Source organism: Pteropus medius, unplaced genomic scaffold (assembly GCF_902729225.1).
Source record: "Pteropus medius unplaced genomic scaffold, Ma_sr-lr_union100, whole genome shotgun sequence".
Classification (NCBI taxonomy): Eukaryota; Metazoa; Chordata; class Mammalia; order Chiroptera; family Pteropodidae; genus Pteropus; species Pteropus medius.
This window is the reverse complement of record NW_024350325.1, coordinates 5,676,220-5,701,225: the sequence shown is the minus strand read 5'-3', so window position 1 is coordinate 5,701,225 and position 25,006 is coordinate 5,676,220. Positions and strand designations below refer to the sequence as shown.

At 36.7% G+C, this 25,006-nt stretch overlaps 1 protein-coding gene across 1 annotated transcript in view; it reads right to left on the bottom strand.

The window, feature by feature from the left end:
* Positions 1-25,006, bottom strand: part of LRCH1 (leucine rich repeats and calponin homology domain containing 1) — a 179,489-nt gene that overhangs the window by 32,367 nt on the left and 122,116 nt on the right. The window contains exons 5-15 of the mRNA XM_039839339.1: positions 22,923-23,059; positions 22,026-22,153; positions 20,398-20,461; positions 17,160-17,265; positions 15,043-15,170; positions 10,619-10,686; positions 8,801-8,887; positions 6,263-6,352; positions 6,124-6,160; positions 2,572-2,625; positions 1,765-1,837 (exon numbers count right to left, since the gene is read on the bottom strand). Of these exons, the coding sequence (XP_039695273.1) occupies positions 1,765-1,837; positions 2,572-2,625; positions 6,124-6,160; positions 6,263-6,352; positions 8,801-8,887; positions 10,619-10,686; positions 15,043-15,170; positions 17,160-17,265; positions 20,398-20,461; positions 22,026-22,153; positions 22,923-23,059 (972 nt within the window). The remainder of the gene's footprint in view (positions 1-1,764; positions 1,838-2,571; positions 2,626-6,123; positions 6,161-6,262; positions 6,353-8,800; positions 8,888-10,618; positions 10,687-15,042; positions 15,171-17,159; positions 17,266-20,397; positions 20,462-22,025; positions 22,154-22,922; positions 23,060-25,006) is intronic.

Genomic DNA, 25,006 nt, shown 5'->3' with positions numbered 1-25,006 from the left:
ATTTTCTAGAAACTATGAAAAATACATACTGTAATATTTTTAAATTACTAAATTAAAAAAATTCCCAGTATAAAATGCTAGTTTTATAAAGTTCCAAAATCCATTGATGTTCTGAAGATAAATCAGCATTATTTACAGCAACCAAACTCCACGGAGCTTTCAACAACTAGGTCAACTTCCACCTGCGTTAGTCAGCATTACAGAAGGTTAGAAGCTTGCAGAGGAAATTATCTTTGTTTTTTACTATTCAGAATAAATACCCCATTTATTTTGCACCACTATAAAGAACTGAAATGGTTTAACAGTGAAAGTACAAAGTTGATAAACTATTTTGATTCCATAAAAGGAATTTTAAAATGTCACTGAGACACCACAATTTTACAACTAAATTGTAAAGATGCACATTCAAAAGAATATCTTTTTAAAGATTTGTTCAACTTTTGAATTGACCAATTAGAAAAAATTTTTAAATTGTGTAAAACCGCCTGTAAGGATGAGGAGAAAATCTGTAGCCCAATATGAGGTATTCAGTGTGTAGCGATAACTCCCCTGGCAGGCCAGCACCAAAGGCGCTGATGAGATATGCCCCAGCTGACCTCCATTTCTCTCATCACACACTTGAGACTGTGGGAATGGGAGTCCATCTCAGATCTGGTTGTGTATGCTCAGTTCCAAAAATCAGGAGCCCAGCCATTTGAACATATTTATAATAAGTCAAACAACTTTCTATAAAATACCTACTAACAACCCTCTTCACGCCCATGCATTTTCTCAAACAGCTTTGTCTTACAGCCCATTCAAAATGCAGGGAAAACCATTACACCTGGCCACATGGTACCTATCAATCAACTTGCTCCAAAAATGAAAAACTTTCCTTTATGAAAGAATCATCTTTGTTTTTTTTCTCTATGGCATCCTTTGTGAAAATATACACATATATAACTTCTACTGTTGCCAAAATGCTTTACTGAAAAACCCAGGTATACCTGAGTTCTTTAACTAGCTTTTGCTTAAAAGTCTCTGAGTAATTTTTTAGAACTTAGTTAAAAGCATTAGTAGTGAGTATACGCAAAAGACCTAAGAATCAAAAATATGAAAACAAAGAAGGACCTAAAAGAAAGTAGATAGCGCCAGAACTTGAAGTACGTGGAGAAATTGGAAGAACCAAATTTTTCCACAGTCCTTCTTTCTAAAATCAGTAGTTACATTGCTATAATTTATACTTGTGAATATACTAATACAAAATTAAAAGAAAATAGGTAATACGAGCATAAAGGCTCTTTAAAAAAAAAAGGCTCCTGACTAGGTGTGTGAGCCTTGGAATGAATGATCACCCGGTTACACTCAGACTCTACCAAGGCTCAGAAAGCAAATGAGGGATGGCTCAGAAAGGCCCCACCCTCCCAGAGGCCTTTCTTTAACTTATCAGGATACCAGGAACCAACTACTGGGGCAAAGGGCTAGCTATTTTTATCTTCCCTGGGTTAAAAAACTCAACAGAATATTTCTTTGGCACTTACATGCCCCATCTCCTTTTACTCTGCTCTAATTCGAAAGGAGGTAAGATATCTATGATTGATAACATAAACTTAACAGCTGATTCACTGAAAACAAGGCTCCAAAATCTGGCCTTCCCAAGCTGTAGCCAGGTACTGATGCCAGGACTCAGACTCTCCAGAACTGACAAAGCTGTATACATTTAAAAGGCTAAAGAGAAACCACTGAGTCGTTTACAAGTTTAAGAACGATGAGGTTTTAAATTACCTGATCGAGGCTTCAGGCCAAATGGAGCTGTACTGTTGGTGGTAGGAGAGATTGCTGGGGCGTTCTCGCTAATCTGTGATGTTTCAAGGAAAGAAAATTTTTTTTAAAAACTGAAGCAGAACTATCCATGCTTCTCTATGCTCTAGGATTTTAATAAAACCACTACTTTTTGCATTTGCTGCTGTGTAATGAAATCCTGACCCAACAGTATGATAATCAATGCATCTTCACTTTGCAAATGCTTTAAATAGTATAATCAACAGAATTGTTTTGGAGGGATCCATTCAATTTTATTTGCTCATTATAAAAATATTTTACAAGCATGTGAAACTGGCAATCCTTTTCTGCTCCAGAATAGATGTGTGCATGTGTGTGCATAGGTATACACACACAAGCACACATTCGCATCCACTTTACAGAGGGCACATCTGATGAAGAATCTCATAACACAATTAGGTGAAGAAACAGATAACACTGACAGGATATTTCATCTATAGGGAAGCCACACACTGAATCATTTATGGGTAACAAGACTTTCTAAATGTTGCCTATTTGAACTATTTTCACTTCTTTTCTAAAAAGATGTTCCCATCTTTGGTTTTCAAAATATATCTTCTAAAATTGATATTTAATTATGGATAGGGCCAGATAAGGCCCTGATAGCTAATTAGAGAGACTGCTGCAGAGAATTTGCAATATAATGAACTCATTCATCATGACAATCTTAGACTATATATTTCTGTAAAAGATATTCCAATTCAAGCTTCACAGACTACCTCAGCTTTTATTAATCTTCAAGAAACTTACCTCATTTGGAGAATACTTGCTCCCATTACTCTGTAATGTTAGATCATTTTGCACCTTAAAGAAGAAAATAAATGCATGGTATGCTGAATTAGACTATAAAACTACTGTGGCAAGAACTGTGTCTTTTTTACTTCTATCATACCTTGGCACGTAGGTGCTAATGAATATACACTGAATTAATTAATTAGTGTGTTAAGTAGCTAAGTAAGTTATACTTATATTTTCTAAAAGCATGCAGCTGTATTCACAGAGAAATACATCTAAAGTATCACATAAGCTAAGCAAAGGGATTTCCCAGAGCAAAGAGGTCAGCCTGAACCTCCTGTGAACATCAGGAACCTGTGGGGTCCCACCCCCATTTTTGGAAATGGTTTGAGGCAGCAGTTCCGAAATATGCAGAATCTCATTGGAAGCTTTTAATAAGAACACATGCCTTGACCCCAAATTAGTGGGAAAATCTTATGCTGTCAATTCAACATCAGTTTGTTTTGGCAACCAATGCTTATTTTATCCAGATCTGCCTTCTTTATATGGTAATCAAGAACCCCACTGATTCACCTTAATAAAAAATTTGGCGATGGCCAATATAAACATCTTCATATATACTATGCCAAATTAGCATAAATTTAAGATGTTTTTCTATTCCTACTGTTGAGGAGTGCTATTAAAAATATGCTCAACTGTGACAAATTGAAAGAAAAAACATTTTTAGAATAAAATGTCATTAATTTCCCTACCCAATTAAATGGCTTTGTTAGAACTGTTAACAAGTAACCACAGATTTGACTCTCTACATAAGCAACTCCTTCCACTAATTTTTCCCGTTGTTTTCCCCTCCAGCATCCTCCCCTAGACAATATTATTTATGTACATGAAAATATAATTTGCAATTCTTCCTGAATGGATGCCAATGCTACCCAAACTTGATTTGAACAATCATCTAAAGTGTGTTTATGGTGAGAATGTGATGTACCACTAATTACAAATCACTTCATAACCTTGGCCTCACCTATCTAACTGGGCACCACTCAAGTTTTTTTCCTGGTTCACACAGTGCCTTGATTCTACCATGGCCATGCTGCCTTGCTCAGCACAGCTGCCTTGCTCAGCACAGAACTGGACTGTTTCAAATCTAACTGCCCCCAAAATCTAGGTTTACTTCCCTCTACTTAAACTCTCTAGCCCTCCTCCCCTGGCCCCCCAGCTCCCAGGGCACCTAAAACACTCAGGATTACAAACCATCTCGTATTCTTCTCTAAATTTTTTTCAGTATCTAAGTCTTCTTTCTTCCATAATTTTTAGAATGCCTTAAAAGCGAGGGTAAGTTCATATCCTTCATATAGAAGTCCTTGACAACAAAAACACAAGTATTCAACAAATACTGGCTCATTCATTCAAGACTATACTAAAGATATTACTTTCTTCCTGGAAGAGAGAATATAAAAATAGCCAAATCATGAATGAAAATCACATTTAAGTTCTACATAATCTTTATACTGGCCTTGCTAATCTACTCCTTCCTTCTCTTTTCCTCTACCTTGAGACTTTCTTTTTCTACCACAGCCAGCTATTCTCCTCCCTTTTTAAAATCATGGAGATATGTCTGTCACGAACAGAGAATTGCTTTAGTATAGTCTTGAATGAATTAGCTAGTATTTGTTGAATAGCAATGAGGCCCAGATAGACACAGTGTGCTCCCAAGTGTGACACCCTGAGAAGGACGCGACATCACCTGTGTAGTATATCCCAAACTGCAGAACCTCAATCTAATCATGAAGAAATATAAGTAACTTCTGTTCCACAAAATAAGGGGCATCTCATTAAAAAAGAAAAACAAACAAACAAACAAAAAACAAAAAAAGGACTATATTCTTCAAAATTTCAAAGTCATAAAAAGCAAAGAAAGGTTATGAAAATGTTCCAGAATAAAGGAAACTATATTAGAAACCTGACAACTACCTGCTTCTAGACTGGAACCTATACTGGAGGGGGAAAAATGCTATGAAAGATATTAGACCAACTTACATCTTTTGAATATGGATGGTAGATTAGATGAACATATTTTATCAATGTAAATTTATAAAGTTGATAATTAAAATGTGGTTATGTAAGGTAAAAACCTCTATTCTTAGAAAACATACTGAAATGTTTAGGGATAAGAGACCATGACATATGAAACTTACCCTCAAATTTTCAGAAAAAGAACTATGTGTGTGGAAAAAGAGAAAGAGACAGAACAAATGATACTGCAAATGTGATAAAATATTACTCATGGGTAAATCCGAGTTAAAGGTTCTAATTTTTTTCGTAACCTTTTGTAGAATCATTTTTTTTTCTCCAAACTTTTATAAGGTTAAAATTATTTCCAAATAAGAAGAGTTTTTGTTTGTTTCTTTATTTTTGTTTTTAAAGTGGGCCTGCACTTCACAGGTAACATGTCTCAAAAGGATTTTGGTGAAATGAGCCCAGGGCAATTTCAAATAAGACTTCCTGGTGTCCCACTGTTGGGGACACCTCCACCCAGGGAAAGGGGTGTGCAGTGATTCTGTCTAAACCACACCAACGATAATAACAGAGTGTAGAGTAACAGTAAGGAGCCCTGGATTGTGAGACCAATTCCAATTTACAGAAAATGAGGTGAAGCTTAGAACGGTTGCCCACAGGCACCCATATTTAGTAAGCCTTTGAAATGGAACTGAAACAACACAATTCTCAGTCACTGTGCTCAACAATAAACAATACTCTGAGAACATGGCTTTTTGATCACAATTCTTTTTCTCCTTATTTAACACAGATACTTAGCTAGTTAAGAGTGTGAAACTTCTTTAGGACAGTACATGTTCAGACACCTCAGGGGACATATATCAGTTTGTCCCAAAATCAGCCAACCTAAACCCATTCACTGAGAAGGGATGAAATAGGTTGTAATCTATGTTTCACTCTCAAGTTAGCAGCTCAAACCTTCCACTCCACGACTGTTTCTTTGAGACCTTCTAGGCTCATCTTTAGTTTTATGTCACAGCTGCTTTAGACAGCCACCAAATTTCACCCAATGTAACTACACCTTTATTCTGTCCACAAATGCCTCCACCAGTTTTGCTTTGCTATATTCTTTTAATACTCCTACGCACTTCCAGAATCCTTTGTTCTTGTCTTTCAAGTCTTTTCTAATTTATTTGCACCTGGCCAGTTCATAGGCTTCTTTCATGGCTGCACTGAATGGTCCTACTCCGTTTCTAACACAGAGCAGGTTCCCTATGGATCTTAGTTGCCCTCACCTGATTCAGCAAGGCTATCCAACACAAAACATTTAGAGAATTTAATAGAAATAGCCAACTCTCATCTCTAATGGAAGGTGAAGTATAACAGATAAGCAAGAAAACTAAAGAGGGAAAAAGTATAAAAATTTTTGAAAATAGATCTTGAACAAAATTGAATATTGGTCTTACTAAGCCATGTTCTACCCCATGATAAATCTTTACAGAATATAGAAGCCACTATTCTGTGGCAGAATACTGTACGGAGCTCTGCTTAATCCAAGAGCAGCCTTACCTCACACACCGGAGATGTCTCCAGCTGTATTTGACCACTGTAGGAATGAGGGGGAAAAAAGATATAAAGTGGAATTTAAAGTATATATAGTTCCGTGTAAAAAAAGAAAACATATTTAGTTTTTAAAAGGTCAACATACTTTAGTGCAGAATCTTGTAATTCTAAGGCTTCTGCCGATTCCATAGGATAAAAGTTTACAACACTTCTCTCTGTAATATCTGTGCTTAATCTAAAGAGTAGGGAAAAAACGTTAGTAAATTTATTAAAATTTTAATAAATTCTACTTTTGGTCACTTAATTTAAAATTTTAATATGCAAAAAGTTATGTTCACCATTAGGCTTAAATAATGAAAAGTTTATGGTAGAAACTTCAAACTACGTAGTATTTTCCCATCATTTGCCAAATTTAATGTAATCTTAATATAACTTTCTATCTTCTTTTGGTATCAAAATCCAACTTATTTGAAATGTAACAGTAATTTCTGATAAAGTCATAATATTCATAGGTAGTACACAATAAATTTTATTCTAGAACTTGGTTAATTTACAGAAGCAAGTAAAGTTGCTAAGGGTACTATATTATGGTATATGTACTAAGAGTACTTTGTTTTAATCTCTCTAATATACATTGATATGCTCACTCAAAAAAATAAGAATTCATAAGCATTTTTATTTTTGAATGGTCTTACTTTCTAAATTTCTGCAATTTTAAAAGTGGAAGGTTTTTTTTAGGATCTATAAAACCAGGAATTTCTATAAGTTAAATAAAAGTTACAAAGCTATCTTAAAAGGCAGGAATGAGTTCATATCATACATGTCTATTTAAAATGCTATCAAACAATCAGAAATCCTTATGAGAAGAAACCAAGATAAAGGCAAAATAGAGAGCAATTCCATTTTTTGATGTTAAGTTTGAATGAAAGGTAAACCTCTACAATTTAAGCCAATAATCATCAACTTAACTAAAACAACAACATAAATGTTGGGATCTATGAAATATGAGATAAAGGAAAAACCCAATGGGTATGCAAAGTTTTTATTACTAATATTAAGTCCCAAGCAGCTAGAAATAAATGACCTCTTGAAGTGTCCTCTTTTTATCAGAAACAAATACAGGACTCAGTCTTTATTACTATTACACTGGCTCACAGAAGCATTATTATAAAGTTACAACTGTCTTATAATAATTATTTCAAGATGAACAACAAAAGATCTAAAGCAGCCAAAGTAATTATTTTAGGGAGGAAATGAAATCCACGTAATATTTTATAACATAATCTAATTTTAAAATATCACTCTGTAAAGATACAAATCAACTATCACTTAGAAGGTTACTTGGGACTGTTTTCTTCCACAATTCAGCATGCACCCACCATTCCCACTCACTCACATACTTGGCAACTCATTGCCTTAGACGTTTCTAAGCTGGAGAGGAGGAAACTCGAGATCTTCAGTTACTCTCACTTTTCAAGAAGGATGACGAAACTGAGGCCCAGAGTGGAAAGGTACTCCCTCCAGGTCACTCAGACCTTACTCCCTGGTTCCTGTCCCTATTCTCACACCACTGCTATTTCCATCTAAGGAGGCTGCTCTCTTTTGCTCTGGTGCTCAAGCCTGGCTGTGGCCTCTTCCTGGTCACATCACATCTTCAAGGCTCTGTCCTGGACTTATACTCTCTTCCTATCGATATGCTTGCCCTCGAAACCTCACCCTCTTATACAGCTTCTGTCACTTTGGCACCTTGTGAAAATGATTTTCAAATCTAAGTCTCTAAGTCCCAGAACTAAACATCTAACAGCTGAATGGATAAAGCCACATTGCCACCTTGAATACTATTCAGCACATCTTAAACTGACCCCATCATCCTCTCCTTCAAATCTGCTGCCCCTCCTGGTTCCCCATCTCAGACAGAGATACTGGGGGCTCAGGTCTAAAACTGTTCCCTTCCAGCCTTTTCATCATCCACTTCAAATGATCATCAAAGAACTACAGTAGTACCTACCACTGAGTATCTACAATATATATAAAAGTATTAAAAAATATATAAAAATACCTACAGAAAAATTTCCATCATAATATATTTCCTTCCAGTTTAAGTTTTTTCTAAGCTTCTTGCGTAATTGAGACCTAATTCTATCTATATAATTGGGATCAAACTTTATATATTCTATTTACTTTTTTAAGTTTAACAGTAAATAATGAGCATTCTAAAATATACTGGAAACTTTACAAAACACTTTATTGGCTACATTATATTTACTTTATTAATAATAAGCAAAATATATTTCTTTTTTTTCAAATATTTGCTATTAAAAACACCTTCCCCCTCACAATCTTTGTTCATACCTTTTTGTCCCTTAGGATAAACTTTTGGAATTCATTTAAGTAAATGGTTTATATATATATTTTTTAGATCACAACTACCTACTACTAGGATGCCTTTAGAAAGGTTTTGACAATTTACTTTCCTATTAGCAGTTTATATATTGTTCTTAATCCTTCTAGAAGTTTGACTCTTACTTACGGACCTTGGGAAAACAGGCAGTTAAAATGACTTTTCTTTGTTAGTAGTTAGACAGAGCCCATACAAATATTTTTTAAAAGTGAGATAATGTACTCAGTGAATTAGTATGCATTATTTACCCATGAGGTCCAGGCCAAGGAAAGATATGCATACCTGTTGGGGTCTTGTAGCAAATCTACTGCTTCTCTCATATGTTCAATCATCACTATATCCATGTCCTGATCTTTGGATGAACTTATTCTGCAGCATGAAACCAAGTATGAGCATAAAAATGGTCACAGAACATGAAGATCATATAGATTCTTAAGAGCAAAATTACAAAAATCCATCTAACATATAAATATGATTTTGACAAATTCAGCATTATAATGAAGACCTGTCAATACCAGATGTGGATTGCCGGAATGTTGTAGAAAAAGCTCCCAGGTTAGGGAAGCCCAGCTCTGCTGTAAAGCAACTCACGCAAAGTCTCAATGCCTGTCCGCCTCTATCTGTTCATCTGTACAAGCCAGGTGATGGACCAGCTGGTGGTTCTCACACTGTGCTTCCCTGAGCCTTACAGGAGCTCAGCTACAGTGCATCTACACTACTTTCAGACCTCCCAACTCCAGTTCAACCAGCGTAGCTCAGTTTTACTACTTTCATAAAATATGGACTTCGGGGTGGGACAGAAGTTTACAGTCTAAGCTCTACATGCAGCAAAATCCATCACAGACCAGGTGGCCTTTAAAAAAAAAAATGCCAGGCCTGATAGTCCCAAGTAAGTCTGACTAGGGCTGGGGCATTTTACTATGCTCTACAGATGATCCTGATTTACAGGCAACATTGAGAACAATAGGTAAAGATTAAAAATGGGGTTTTCAAAGCTTTACGTAGTTTAGAAAAGTCCTTCCCTATAATGCTATGATTCTATAATCAAGCTAGGTCTCCCTGGCATCACAGAAATATATCCAATGAATGCTGGTAATACTGGACAATGATTTGAAAGGAACTTTTTAATGCTTTTAAAGGGTGGGAGAGATTTGATCATGGTTACTTCTTTCCTCAACAGAACATAAGCCATTGTCTTTCTGTAAGTGGAGAAATTTTTTAATAATGTGGCAAATCCTCCCTCAGGGGAAAATCCCCACAAGGCAGGATGGAAGGTCTAGGCCTACAGGCCATGTCATGGAAAACAAAATCCTGGGAACCAAAATTCTACTCTGTGCCACATGGTCCAAACTTAGTTCTCCTGGGAATGGTTCATCAGGTGATAGATCACTCATGCCCTCCCGGGGAAAGCCTGCCAAGAAAATCTTTATAGGCAAGAGAACAGAAAGGATATTCATCTGGTGTGAGATTCCTTGGGTTCAATCCTGGTCCTCTGAGACCTTGGGGGCAATATAATCAATCTCTCTGTGCCTCAGTTTTGTCATCTATGAAATGGGGGATAACAAATAGAACTTAACTCATAGGGTTGTTGTAAAGGTAAAATTATAACTACCCGCGAAGTGTTTAGGACAGTATCTGACATATGGTATTTAGTAAATGTTAGCTGTTATAATTATTCAAGGCAAATGATTTTTATTAGAGGTAAATGATTTTTTCAGATCTTAAACCTAAAGGCACTGGGTAAAAAAGGGGGACTAGGGCTACTTTAGGTCCAGTTGTCAGCTTCTTTACACCAATGGAAGGAAGCTAGAATGTTCACTTTAGAAATTCGAATTCCACGAATGACATCTCTACATACAGCCTTAAATTTGATAAAACACAGGGCCAAAGAAGAGGTATAACCTTGCATTGTATTGCCCTAATATTATGATAATAAGCATGAGACAGGCAAACTGGCAACTTCCTATCATTATTATTGGGTAAGAATGTCAGCTTGTCCAAAGAAAAGTAGGCAAGAATTCTGTCATGACAGGGCTGCCTGTCTGCTTGAAACATGAACTTTTAAGGATAGTGGCTCATTACCAGGCCCTCCGTACTCACATTCCCTCAGACTGCCAGTGTGTGTCCTCTTCTATCCGTAACAGTTCTTCACAGTCCTCTGCCCCATCCTGTGGACAGAACACACAGGTCCTGAGAGCCGCTGGCTATCAGCAGTCAACAGTCAGACCCTGCCCCAGCCCATGTTCATGGCAGCGCTATTCACAATAGCCAAAAGGTGGAAACAACTCAAGTGTCCATCAATGGATGAACAAAACGTGGTCTATATAAAGAATGGAACATTATTCAGCCTTAAAAAGGAAAGAAATCCTGACACATGCTACAATGTGGATGAACCTTTAGGACATTGTGCTAAGTGAAATAAGTCAGTCACAAAGACAAATAATGTATTATCCACTTTTATGAGGTTCCTAGAGTAGTCAAATTCACAGAGATAAAAAGTAGAACGGTGGTTGCCAGTGACTGGGGAAGGGGGAGGAATGGGGAGTTAATGTTTAGTGGGTACAGTTTCAGTTTCACAAGATGAAAAGAGTTCTGGAGACGGAGGGTGTGACGATTGTACAATAACGTGAAAGTACTTAACACCACTGAATTTTACACTTAAAAATGGCTAGGATGGTAAATTTTATGTTACAAGTGTTTTATCATAATTAAAAATAAAATTAAAATAATCTGGTCTAGGACCACAATATCTGTTAACCTACTGTCAGAAATTTAAAACTTAATTAGTTATTGCCCTCTTAGGACCTCCTGATGTTCAGATTCCTTTGACGGGCTTGTCAGTCACATGAGAATATGCATTCTAGTGTTTGTGAGAGAAGGGCTGTGTGCGGGGGTGGGGTGTCATTAGGAGAAAAAGAACGTATAAAATACTTAACAAGGAAAATGCCTCAAGTGATATCTTAACAGTTTTCATGCTTACTATATCTAGCTTTCACTGAAATGCAACCGCCTCTTTATTTTCCCAAAGAAACATTCATGGGAGCATTGGAAAGGTGTGTCCCCATTAGAACTTCCACATTCTTCTTTCCACTACCATCTCCGACACAGAGAAATGCTGTTTTAACTTGGCCAACAGCTAGAACGGAAATCACCCCGAATGGGGGTACATCTCCTTGGCAAGGAAGGAACCATAGCCAAAAGGACTGTTTTCTTCTTCAAGATTCTGACACGTCATTAACTAACTCAAGCCCAGCCAATTCTCCAGATGTGTCACTGAGCACGAGTCTCCTTCTGAGGAGGTGGCTTGCTGCCTGATGCCAGTCTCTGGCTTGAAAAACACTGAGACTTTTTCTATATTGATCATATTTTTAGTGCACAATAAAGTCAACACAAAACTTACTGTGCCACACCATCCAAATGATAGAGAAATTCATGAGAGAAAATATACTACCAGAAATGACCAGGAAAACATGTTCCTATCTTTTATTGTTGGATTTCAACTACAGAAGCAATGAGTATTTCCCTCTAATTTTCGATTTCATAATACAAAGTAGCCAATGGCATGAAACATCAGTTTTTTTTTCAGTATGTAAAATAGGGCTTACTGGGTTTCTTTTGCTAAGTTAGACAGTTATAGAGCTGATCCTCATTATTTGTGAATTCTGTATTTATGAATTTGCCTACTCACTAAAATTTATTTGTGACCCCAAAATCAACACTCGTGGTGCTTTCAGAGCCATTCATAGACATGCGTAGAATGCTGAAAAACGTGAGTCCCCGACATGTATGTGCCGGCAAGGCGATGCTCTGCTTTCTTATTTCAACTCTCATAATGTAAACAAGTGTCCTCTTCAGAGTCTATTTAGTGCCAATTTTCACATTTTCGTGCTTTTCTGGGTGATTTCGCTGTTTAAAATGCCCCCAAGCATAGTGCTAATGTGCGGTCGAGTGCTTCTAAGTGCAAGAAGGCTGTGATGTGTCTTACAGAGAAAACATGCATGTTAGACAAGCTTCTTTCAGGTACGAGTTACAGTGGTGCTGGCTGCAAGTTCAATGTTAATGAGTCAACAATACATATTAAATAAGGTGTCTTCAAATAGAAACACATATAAAGTAAAATACATAAAACACAATAAAGCAAGGTTACATATTAACCATTTGATGATATGTTGTGAACCAGAGTTTCGCGGGAACCTATCACTGTATTTTCCCTAGGAGAAATGGCTCAGTATTTGATAATTCAGTTTGAGGTGACTTTACAGAACAGAACTGCCGTGAATAATGAGGATCAACTCTAGTTACAAAAGCACGAGATGCTAATTCAGTGGAGCGAGAACAAGATTAGATACAACACAGAACTCTTGGTCCTCAAGGAGTGGTCGGCACACTTGCTGGCTGTCAAGCACACTCTCTCAGGCTTTTAAAGTCATGCACCTCAAGGCTAAAATGGGCCTGATTTTCAATGTACGACTTTTCATTACAGATTTAGGTTTTATTTTATTAGTAGTGTTCTTCTCTCAACTTTCCAAGAGATTCTTGAAGGAGCGGGCACCTAGGAAACATTTGCCAAGTGGATTTCTACACCCCTATTTGCTCCTCTAGACTCTGCCTATAGGATCCATTCTGTACAACAGCCCTTTGCTTCCTGAAATCTCTGAATCTAGAGAAACTGCTTTTCTTAAATAGCATGCTTTATTTTACTAACTGCTTTGATTGTTTTTCTTCAGGGTTTCATCTTTACTTTATTTAGATTCTCAACTTAAGATGAACTCTTCATAAAATAAAGACAAAAGCCCAATTTTCCATGTTTTGTGACAGGCTTATCCTAGAACTGTTAGACAGAGGTCAAATCTGGGAGAGCCTTGTGAGAACCACTGGCCTCAGAGCAATGTCATTAGACTGATATGTTAGGAGACTGGCTGGTGGCAGAACATAAAGTATGTATATGTGTGAGCACACGTGTGTGTATGTGCACGCACACACACATGTGCATATGGGAAAAGGATATTGGATAAGAAGTTGGTGTGAGGGACTCCTGCAGTCATGGAAATTAGAAATGATGAAGCTCAACTAGAGCAATGTCGCTGGAGGTAGAGGGTAGCAACGAGGCAGCGGGCATGAGACAGTCTGAAACAACAATCGATGGATTGATTAATGATGGATTGGATATAGAGTAAAGAATTAAAGATTTCTGTGTTTCCTCCTCCTACCGGCATATCTTGTTTTATTCCACTTCACTTTATTGAGATATTGCAGTTTTTACAAACTGAAGGTAAGACCCTCCACCCGCAAAAAAATTGTGGCTCATTTAAGGTTTAGATGATAGTTAGCAATTTTTTAGGAATAAAGTATTTTTAAATGAAGATATGTATACTTTTTTAGATATAACGCTACTGCACACTTAATATAATGTAAACATACTTTACAATATAATGTAAACATAGTTTTATACACATCAGAAAACCAAAAAATTCATGTGATTTGCTTTATCTCAATATCTGCTTTATTGCAGTGTGGTCTGGAAGCAAACCTACAATATTTCTGAGGTATGCCTGTATATAACTTTGGAAATAATCTTAGTTTCTACAAATGTTGAGTCCTATATTAGGTTCTTTATTTTTGTCTTGAGGGCATAAAGACCTCTTGAGCACGTTGTACAGTGTAAAATTCAGCTATTTTCTTCCCAGCTCCCTTGGAGGTGGTGCCCAGAGATGTTAGTTTAGACAGAGTCTGGAAATTATAATATAAAATCAGGAAATAAGGATGAGCTCTTAGAGACCCCACACTTGGCTTTAACACATGAACTCAGAGACCATCAACTCTCGAAAGCCACGAAGAATCTGAATTTTACCAAAAGGATTATCTTCATGATTCTTGGGTGCCACGGCATATACCATAAAGACTGGCAGAAACATACCACGGCACCTAATGCCTCAAAGTGGAACTTTAACTATCAACTTTAGTAAAAGGATAGATTTTCCCTCTTCTTTTTGCCACTGCTATGATGAAGCCTCACCTGACAGCTTAGTGGCTTCACCCAACCTTTCAGCCCCTCAGTGCAACGACAGCCTAGAGTAAGTGTTCTCAGAGTGATCTTTCCAAAAAGGAAAGACATTCATTTTCAGGTCTTAAAAGTCTCTGTTTTTCTCTTTATACTACGGATATACTCCCAAGAGAGGCATTCATCTAGAATACATTGAAGAGAATGTGAAACCTGTCTAGTTTAGCTTTTATTGAATGGTAATGGTAAATGTGATGTCTGCTAACCGATATAATGCACTAAGCAGTGGAATGTTGTGTATTTTCTGAATACAAAAGAAAATCATACACATATGTCAACAAATGGAGAGGTATTGTATTGGAGGAACTGGCAACTAATGTCAGATAATAAATATGCTGAGCTTTGAGATGACGTTATAAAGGCTGAGGAAGGTAACAGGAAGCTGACATTTAAAGTGATGGATTAGTACCCTTGAACCAAATGCAAGTAAATAAATAAATAAATTGGTTGATACTCAACTTACCTTATTATAGTTTATAAATTCTGAGTGAAGAACATCTGTTCCATGGGTAAATTGGTCTCTTTCTTCTCCTAAGCTGTCATTGTCACCCACAAGGGAAGACTCTGGTTGAAATTCCTGATGAAATTCCCCTATTAGGAAAATATGAAGACAGGTAGAAAGCATGATTTCATGAACCAATGAACAAAGTACAGATTACCCTCGAATGTATCGTCTAATTATTTCAATCTTCTCTCTTACCTCTTAAGGAAGTATATGAATGACCCAAGTATTTTCTCCCTCAAAGGATATGAGGAAAAGACAAAAAAAGAAGAGGAAGAAGAAAAGTAAAATAAACAGAAAGCCCCAGACTGAACTTTAAAGTTGAGGCCTCTATATGGCCTAGTTCCTCATGAAAGAAATGAAACTTCCTCTTACTTTTTTAAGGAACAGAGAAAAGAAAGTATAAAAGAGAGCTTTTGTGCTCTCAGTAATGTGTGATTAGTAACTATTTCAAATCCAAAATTCAACAAATATTTATTGAGCAACTACCTCATAGCAGGTATTATGCTAAACATTGTAAGGGATTTAAGAAAATTAAGTCAAAATCTGACTCATGGTCTTTACACAGCAAACAATCTCAAGGAAGAGTATGGGAAGGAACTAAAGAATCAAAAATCATAACAAAAGATGTGACTATGATAAGGGCCACATAGGGAGGAACATATTCTCAGAGCACATCCAACTAGAATATGTTCCAGAGGGTATAGGAGAGGCAAAAACATGAAGCAGATCTCTTTTCTCAGATCTGAAGACTAAAAAGGACCAAGGGCTCCTGGCCTACAGAATACTTGCTTTTGTAACAGAGGGGAAAAAACTCACTGCTAACAAATTACTTTATTTTAAAAATTTTCTTAAAACACTACCTCTTATACTGCGTAATGTAATGAGGCTTATCTAAATTAATAAAGTGGCAGTTATATTTTTGCATAAAGTATACAGTTATGTTTTTGGACAACATATGGTTCCAATCATGATCTCAGATCAACGTAAATGCTAAACTTAAGTGCTCAACTTAAAAACCTAAATGTAAAAAGCGAAAGCAAACACTAAACTTTGAGTTGGTTTAAATGGCTCTCCCATCACTAATGAGAGCATATTCAAACTATTAGGGAAATAATCTGCATATTAATCTGTTCATATATCATGGAATAGTCTCTGTCCCAAATTAGTAAACACTAAATTTCTGTAATTTCTTTAAGAGTCACTGAATAAACAGGAACAGTCAAAAATATTGCCATAATGTCATTAACCACCAAGATATGAAATATATTACTAGAATTTTGAAGGTATTCAAGACATAGAGTGCCTAGTAATCATTTGGTGATTATTAAATAACCACAGAACTTTAGAGCTGTAGAAGACATTAGAGATCATCTAATCTAATCATTTCATTTGCAGGTGATTGAATTAAGGTGAATTGACTTACTCAAAGTCAAGGTGGGGGACATATCTCTACCTTTCCCACCCTCACATGTTGTTAGCTCTGGCCATGTAACCAACTCTAGCTTATAAGCGATGGATGTGCCTTTTAGGCCCAGTCCATAAAAACTTCCTGTGAGCAAACTCCTCCCCCACTGCCTTGAAACAGAAGTCTTGTATTAAAGATGGTGGAGTCACAGCATGAAAGGAGTTTGGGTTCTGGAATCACTAGCTGGTGGGGAGTTGTCTGTCAATCATGAACATCTATTTAGACTGAATTTGGATTGTGTTAAACTAATGAGATTTGGGGATTTTATGTATTACAAAGCTAGAGTTATACTAAATAATATATCAATATTTTCTTTCCAGTAACAGATTTAAAGAATCTTGCATAACTCTTCAGAATGAGAACAGTTCCACTATTTACTAGCTGCATGACCAATGGCACGTTACTTCAACTCTCTGAGCTTTGGTTTCCTCTATAAAATGGACATGATTAGAGCATCCACCTCAGAATTTTAAACTTTGAATGAGACCAACTTCACAGATTAGCACAGTACCTGGTGCATAGGAAAAGCTCCATAAACATCAACTATTATCACTGCCATATTTGTGCAGGTATAACATAGCATTTGAAACAAAAACAAGCATTCTCAGACCTTTTACTGGACTAAGATGATGGCACGAGTCCTCCTTGATGATCTGTTCCTCTTCCATGATATTTGACATTGGCACATTGAGGCTAACTGTGTCTTCATCAGAAGGCTGAAAAGAAACAGGGCACTGCTTCATTCAAAGGCACTACATTCACATCAGTGCAGACTAAGAGAATGCTATGTGATTAAAAATGAACCAGACCGTGATTCTCAAAAACATAATATTCAGTAAAAGACGCCAGACACAGAGGTCAATTTCCCTTATATAAGCTCAAAAACTGGCAATACTATTCAATGGTGTTTGAAGTCAGGATAGTGGCTACTCTTGGGTTGGGGGGTGGGTGCATGAATGGGGCTCTCTGGGGTGCTGGTAAAGCTGTTTCTTGACCTGGCAGCTAGTAATATGGGTATGCTCGTTTTGTCAAAATTCATCGAGCTAACACCTCTCTGTACACATGTTTGGAGCTGAAATTTTGTCAGGTGCCTGATGATATTTTCCAACCTGAGAGTCATAGTTACTGCACTAAGAAGTACTGGGTAACACCTAACAGAACAAAGGATACTTGCAAATACACTAACACACCAGCCCTAAATCTAATCAATTGTTTCAATAGTAATATTATTATCAGATCTGAGAATAACACTAATTTACCAACACTCCATTAAGGTTTCATGTGGCTCATCACAAAAAGCAGGCAGTCAACTTCTGTGACAATATCACATTTATGTGTATTTTATATTAAACACTATGCTTTGGCTTATTTCTCTGTTTTAGGAGGAGGATGTTGCATTAAATGTATAAAAGTGCTATGTGATTATAGGACTTAAAAGGAACATGTGTTTGTGCAGTTTTCAAAATAATACTTCCACTTGGTACTCAGAGTTAATTCTCTCTAGGGGTCTTGTTTCCCACATCAGTTAATGAAGTTTATTAAGAAAAATCTATCATTCTTTCACAAATGAAACATGAATCCTCATTTATCTTCCTATGTATCCACTTTAGTGTTGCTATTTAGTGAAAAGCTTTCCAAATCACAGGAATCAGGAAGCTCCTCAGCAGCACACGCTTAAGGTGGTTGAGGCTTGCTCCTAAATTCCTGAGGCTATTAGTGTTTATTTACTTTTGGACAGTGGTCAAATTGTTTAGAAACTGGCAGAAAACATGTATTTCATTCATTAAAGAGATGTTTGTTAAGCCCCCAATTTTTTGGCTTATCTTGAGAAAGATGTGTTTTTTCACTTCTTGGTGACAAATGCTAAATCGATTAGATAATGGCAACAGCCAAAGAAAGAGAATACGGTGTGACCTTTGAACTCCATAATGAGATATAAGTGGGGAGCATGATCAACTGACCATAGATGGTGAAATACTGGCAAACAAAGTGAAAACAGAAAGCTACACGGCATAATTCAGAACCTTTATCATTCTAAAAAACAAATTTCTTGGAGGTGTTCTCAGGTAATCATGCTACAATGCAAGATAAGAAGAAGCCAAAGGGAAGATTTGTGCAATTTTGTTGAAGGTAACCTTCTCTAAGTTCTCCCTTCCAATCTTCTCCCATTTTAAAAACTCAACGAAATTCCAAAGATATATAGCTAGTTAAGAGGGAGAAGGACTACACTTCTGGCCTCTTTTAGAATGATATTAGCATCCTACTTATACGAAGTGAGAACAAAAGGATAATGAAGTTCTTTGTAATAATGCTTCATTAATGAACTTAATTATCCTTAGAAGACAGATAAAGAATAAAGCATAGTCTGTTAATTTCATAGAAAATAAGCTTAGGGTGAGTAATTTCTGAAACAATGGGGCAGTTCAAGGGACTCACAAATTTTAATAAAGCTAACGGGAATGAATTAAATATAGCTTATAAAGAAATGTGTTGAGTATTTTCTCCCCTAGGGAACTACAGTAAACTATTCATGTGGCTCCATGAAAGTCATATTCTTTTATTGATATTGGCTTTTTTTTTTTCCTTCTTTTTTTTTTCTGCCTACTAACTCTTCTTCCTTTTGCAATCTTCTGTATTAGTGTTAGGTAGCTAGTCAGACATGAGTGACAGCAGGAACGAAGACCACCCCAATGGTAGAAGAATTCTGGGTAAGCACATGCGTACTAGGCAAAGAGTTATATAGCAGCAGGTGTCAATCAAAATGCCTCACTTGGCAATCACTGAAGAATGCCTTTGGAACCACCCCATCATGGCCCAAATGTAAGGCAGACATTCCCACTTCTGAGCTCTCTTTTTCTGGTGGCCTTTTTGTCCTTTTGTGGCTATTTTGGCCCCTTTGTGTTGGTTATTGTGCTGGGACCATGTGCCTCCTTGGGGCATTCTTTGTCTTTCTAAAATATATTTTTAATAAAACTATTAAATCTCAATGACCTGCGATTCTTCACTGCGTCATTTGAGGAAGAACTGAGGGAAAATGCTAACTGCAGGCCTGTGCCGTAGTTTTCTCTCCCTCCCCACTACTGTTGGGGTAACACCAAACTCTGATCGGCCCCACCCAGTGGTGCGACAAACTGATGATACATCATCCCCTACTCACTCCTCCTCTCCCTTATAGCTCCCTCAGTCAAGGAGCCCCATTTAATGGTATAATAGTGAAAGATTTGAGACTGAATGAGATAACAAATGTCTTAAGTGAGCTATTTTATAACCACTTTCAGAAGCTCTAGTGTGGGAGGCCTTGTAGCTTAAAAATAATTAAACTTTATCCAATGATCTGAAAAGAGTTTCAGGAAACAAATATTGCTATAAAAATTATGGCTCTTCATAAATGCATTTCCTTGGGGTAAACTGCAAAATTGCAATGTACATTTGATTCCTGAACATTTACACACGCATATAACAACTTTTTCCTAAACTACTCTGTCACTTAAAAACAAATATATTTATTAAAAAATGTCTCTCAGATACTTGTACATCATTTATTAAGCTTTCAAGGAAATTCCAGATAATGTGGAGGGTGTGAAAGAAGGGGAAGGAGATAGGAACCCTACTTTTGAGATATTTACAAATTATTAAAGATGCAGAAAAAGCTAATGACAGCTAATATTTATATAATGCTTGGAGCATTTCAAATTGCTTTCACAAACATTACCTGATATTACCAGAGGGTATGGTAATATCAAGGTAATGTTTGTGAAAGCAATTTGGAGAAAGGAGATAAATGAATGGAGCAGATATATCTAGAAACATGGAAGGAAAAAAAATCACAAACCGATCATGAACTTTACCTCTGTAGCAGATAATCGCTTATCTCCATTATCACTTCCAACGCCTGAATCAGAATCCTTCTTGCTGGGATAGATGCCATCGATATTGAATTCATTTAGAAAAAATTAAAATCATGAAGTTTACAAGATACATCAATTTATTTTTAAACAATGACTTTGCTATACAAATTTTTATTATTAATGTGCGGCAACAAATCAGGCCAGTATTAAAGGATGTTAAGACAAGGGCCTAATGAAAACCAGATACTTGTACTGTCTAACTAGAGTGCAAAATAAATGCTTTGTGTTCAGAGTTTCATGGATTTACACTCTAACCGAGTAGCTTGCTTTTTGAAACAGTTAAAAATTTCCTTATTTTACTGATTCTAGCATATAAAAAAGCAAAAACTACCTAATTGCTTTGACTTCTTATGTTTTAAAATGTTGGTAACTTTCAAGGCCAGGAGGACACCTGCAGAACAAAGAAAGATTTCTGCTGGGATTGCTAACAACCCATTCCCCACACCTGTGGAAGGGGAAACAGGAAAAAACAGTCTTTAAGTGGCTGCCTTACACAAATAAAATTGTTCATTTTAAACCATAGGGAACCTATGAATTAAAGGCTGGGAACTGTTAGCAGGCCTTTCAGGCTTCATACTCTTCCCCTTCCTCACTGTATGTCCGTATCAAAAAAAAAAAGGGCAAAAAATGTCTTTAAATTATAATTCACAGGAACTAAAGAATGATATATAAACTGGATCCCTTGACACCCGGGGCTTTATCTCCTTGTCTTGGATTTTTGTCTTTGCTTTCTCTATCTAGTCTTTGCTTTTCCCTCTCTTTAATAAACATTCCTTTTGACCTTAACTTTGGCGTGTGTGTTGAATTCTTTCAATACTCTCCGCCAAAGAACCCTCTTCTCTCAGTGCAGGGCTTGGTGTCCCCCAACTCCAGGAAATTTGCCCTGTCCTGCATCAATACCATTAAGGTAGATTGAGATTTTAAGTCACTAGTTTACTTTTTTAGTATAAAGTTAAGGAAAGATTCCTGCAATGAAGACTTCTCAAAAACAATCTGTGTTTCTCTAAGTGTGTTCAATGTGGAAATTTTGTTCTCTGAAATTCAAGGCCCAATTTATGCCACAAAAAGGCCAAGCATGTGCAAAAAGATTCTAACACTTCCATCTAAACAGGAAATGGCAAAACTATGTATACTGGATTTTTAAAAGAGAATTTAAAAAATAAAGCCTGCAGTTTTTCTGAACAATGTTCTGGAAGCATATTAAAAGTTAATAAGTAAAAAAAGGCATGTCTGAGCTTGATATCATTGTTTTAATTGATAAGCAAAAAATGCCTATATTTATATTACAGATCTTATTTATAAGGATATACACACACCCATTAGTATGCACACACACACACAATTCTTAACAAGGACTGATTATTGATTAGGAGAGAGTGGATAAGATTTGAGTGGTCAAAATACTATCGACAGCATCAATTTTCTCTTTTTTATTCCAAAAATTTCTGAAACTCTGAATTATAAATCTGGTTGAGTGGAGCAAAAGGATTTTTGGAGTTAGTTACCTGAAACAGCTTGGCCTAAGCAAATTCTAAACAAGGGCTTTCAGACAGGACAGTCACACTCACCTGTCTTCCACGTGCTGGTGTAACTGTGGCCTCTCCATTGTGTGGAGATAAAGGGAGTCAGCAGTCTTAATCTGGCATGCTTGTATGCTCAGATACTTGAATATGTGCACTTTGCCCTTTGTGCAAATCTGTAGAGAAATTCGTAATACGTATTTACTTTTTCATGGCAAAACAAAATAGAAACTCCAGACATCTGACTATATATTTTAATTTTTGCATTTTCGTTTTAAATAACACTTCAACCATCCACACTCAATTTGACCTCTCTGGAAAATACAAGAATTTAGGCAGTCATTTCCTCCAAATTCCACTCTGAAAAGAAAACCATACTCAAGTAATTTGTAGTTTTTCTTACATTAAAATGCAAAATTCTAACAGAAATGTGTTTAAGAACACATAGTGTAAAAAGTATAGAAGGCCGATAACTGACCTGGTGACGTTCCGATTCTGGAAGTAGACATACTTCATTTTTTTCTAAAATAGTTTAATATTTGAGCTTGAATCTTGTCTCTAAATAACCAATAATCATATTTCAAAATGTTTAAGCTCCATTACCAGCTAACATTAAAGTATGGAATATATTACTCTTTTTGTAAGCCATACACTCCATAAAAATGTTTCAAATGGATGTACAAATAGTAAAATAGTCAAACATATAATTCTGGGATTACAGTGATCAGAATAGTGAGCCAAATGCTGGTAAATGGACTTGATACAGCAGAACACAACTTATTATACTCAGACTCACCCAAGGATTCATCCTTTTAGAGACTATGACTGTTTATGATCATGTCTAATACAATATTAAATCAGCAGACTATTTAAAAACTGGCTGTGCCGAGAGTTGCCTAAGTACCATTGAGAGCGTATCCCGTATATTTTTGCCAGGCCCCTCACCTGTGCTGGAGGAGACTGCAAAGGGTTATTCTCGAGTAGTAATACTTGCAGCTGCTTCATCTCTCTAAAACAAATGGGAATCACGAGCACTTTATTGCAGGAAAAGTCAAACTTTACCAAGGGAAGATCTACTAGCTCTAAAAGAATAGGAAAAAAAGAAAGAAAGAAAAAAAACTCAGAAAAGAATAAGATTAAATGATCAAATATTCAAAAATTTACTTTCTGCTCATCAGGAGAAATGTCATTTAGCATAATCAAAAGCAAGTTGTACATCAGGAATATACAGTATATGTATAGGTATAATATTTTAACAAAGGGGAGGGGAAATCTTTCATTAGGAGCCCAATTAATTTAATTGATTAAATTGTTATTAGTTCTGGTAACATCTGGAAATACTTGACATTTATAATACCTATTGTTGAAAAAGTCTTCCCCACCCCAGCAAAACAATTGAAATAAGCCACACCACCCAGAATATGTTTATGTTTTAACTTAAATGTTTTCAAGCAGTACTTGCTAGCATATGAATAATAGGCTAATTACAAAATATTCTTATCTACTTAATGTATCTGGCCTGGCATAACCTCAGAACTAGTACAAGGAATGTGTTCATGGTTTTTAAGTCCATTTTAAAAAAAAGCTATCTAATTAAGAACTTTGCAATGGACCCTGTAATCCTGATTTGACAGAACTTTATTCTACTGCTTTTAAAAATCTTCTGTAGCTCTACAGGAAGACAAAACATTATATTTAGCTTGAGATCCCCACCCAGTGGCATAGTAAACACTCAGTAATTTCAAGCATTCCAATCAACATTGGCAGCTGCATGAAACAAGTCAAATATATTCCATAGAGCAAAGAGGCTGAGCCATGCCAGTCATGTAGGGTGACAAGGGACAAACCACTAAGATCTCTGTGTGAGAGGCTCCGGAGGGTTCATTTCGGAACGGGCCTTGCCCCATGTTATGGGACCTGGTAAGGTGCTGAATACTCAGGGAATTCCAAAACAGAAAAGGCAGGAACTATAAAAAGAAAAGGAAGGCAGCTAGCTCTCGGAGTAAGAATGAACATGATTCCTCCTCTCTATCCAGACTGCCTGGGGGTTTTCACTTTTCTCAGCTATACTACTTCAAGTTCCAACAAACAGTCACCTAGCAACCAAACTCCCTTCTCCCGAATTCAACGTGCGCTGGGCTGTAAGGGACTTTCCTTCTTTCATACTTTAGTGAACCACTTTGTATTAAAGAAAGGAGTCATAGAACTGAAATTCTAGAGAGAAGGCAGAAGAGCATCAAATTCAGCAGGTCACAAACTCAGTTCCAGGTTAGGCAGCTGGTTTAGAGAAACTGAGGAAGTGTATTTTTACAATTGTCCTGAGTACCCGGCTAGCACCCAGTTCTCTTCTCCCCACCCCTCCCCATAGCAGGTTAAGTGACTTGCCTCAGGGCACACTAATCCTGGTGTTGCCTTGAGGAAAGGGCTTTGAGCAGCAGGAAGTGGAGGCGGAGAGGGAAGTGAACCTGGAGGACAGCTTGAAATCCAGAAAGTTGAAGGAAAAGGGAAAGACCCCTTTTCACTTGGGTTTGTTTCCAAAACAGGTAAGAATTCAGGGGATTATATCTCTTTGCTGTAACCTCTGGTAATATTAATCCTTCTCGTTCATGGTTAACTTTATTCATGAAAGTTAGTTTAGCAAATCAGTGACAAATTTTAATAGGACTCTCAACCTTCAGGAATTCTTTGCCACTTGAAAGACCTTTTAAAGCAAAAGTAGAGGGCTAAATTCCTGGAAGACAAAGCGGAAGGGGGAGAAGAGGCCACTTACAGGTACATAAAGAATGTTTTTTAAATAACTATTCCTTTCAGTGCCAGCTTGGAACACAATGACCATCTTAGTTTAGGAAAACGGGAACCTGACAGTTTCACAACAAGAAAACGGGGGAGAAAATGATAACTCTAGCCCATACAAGGTCAAAATAAACAGAGCAGAAAAAAGAAGAAGAAAAAAAATCGCACGTCTCTGTTGCAAAGAGGGGCATTTAGTCCTCTGGTCCTAGAAAGAACGAAATACAGTATCCTCATTG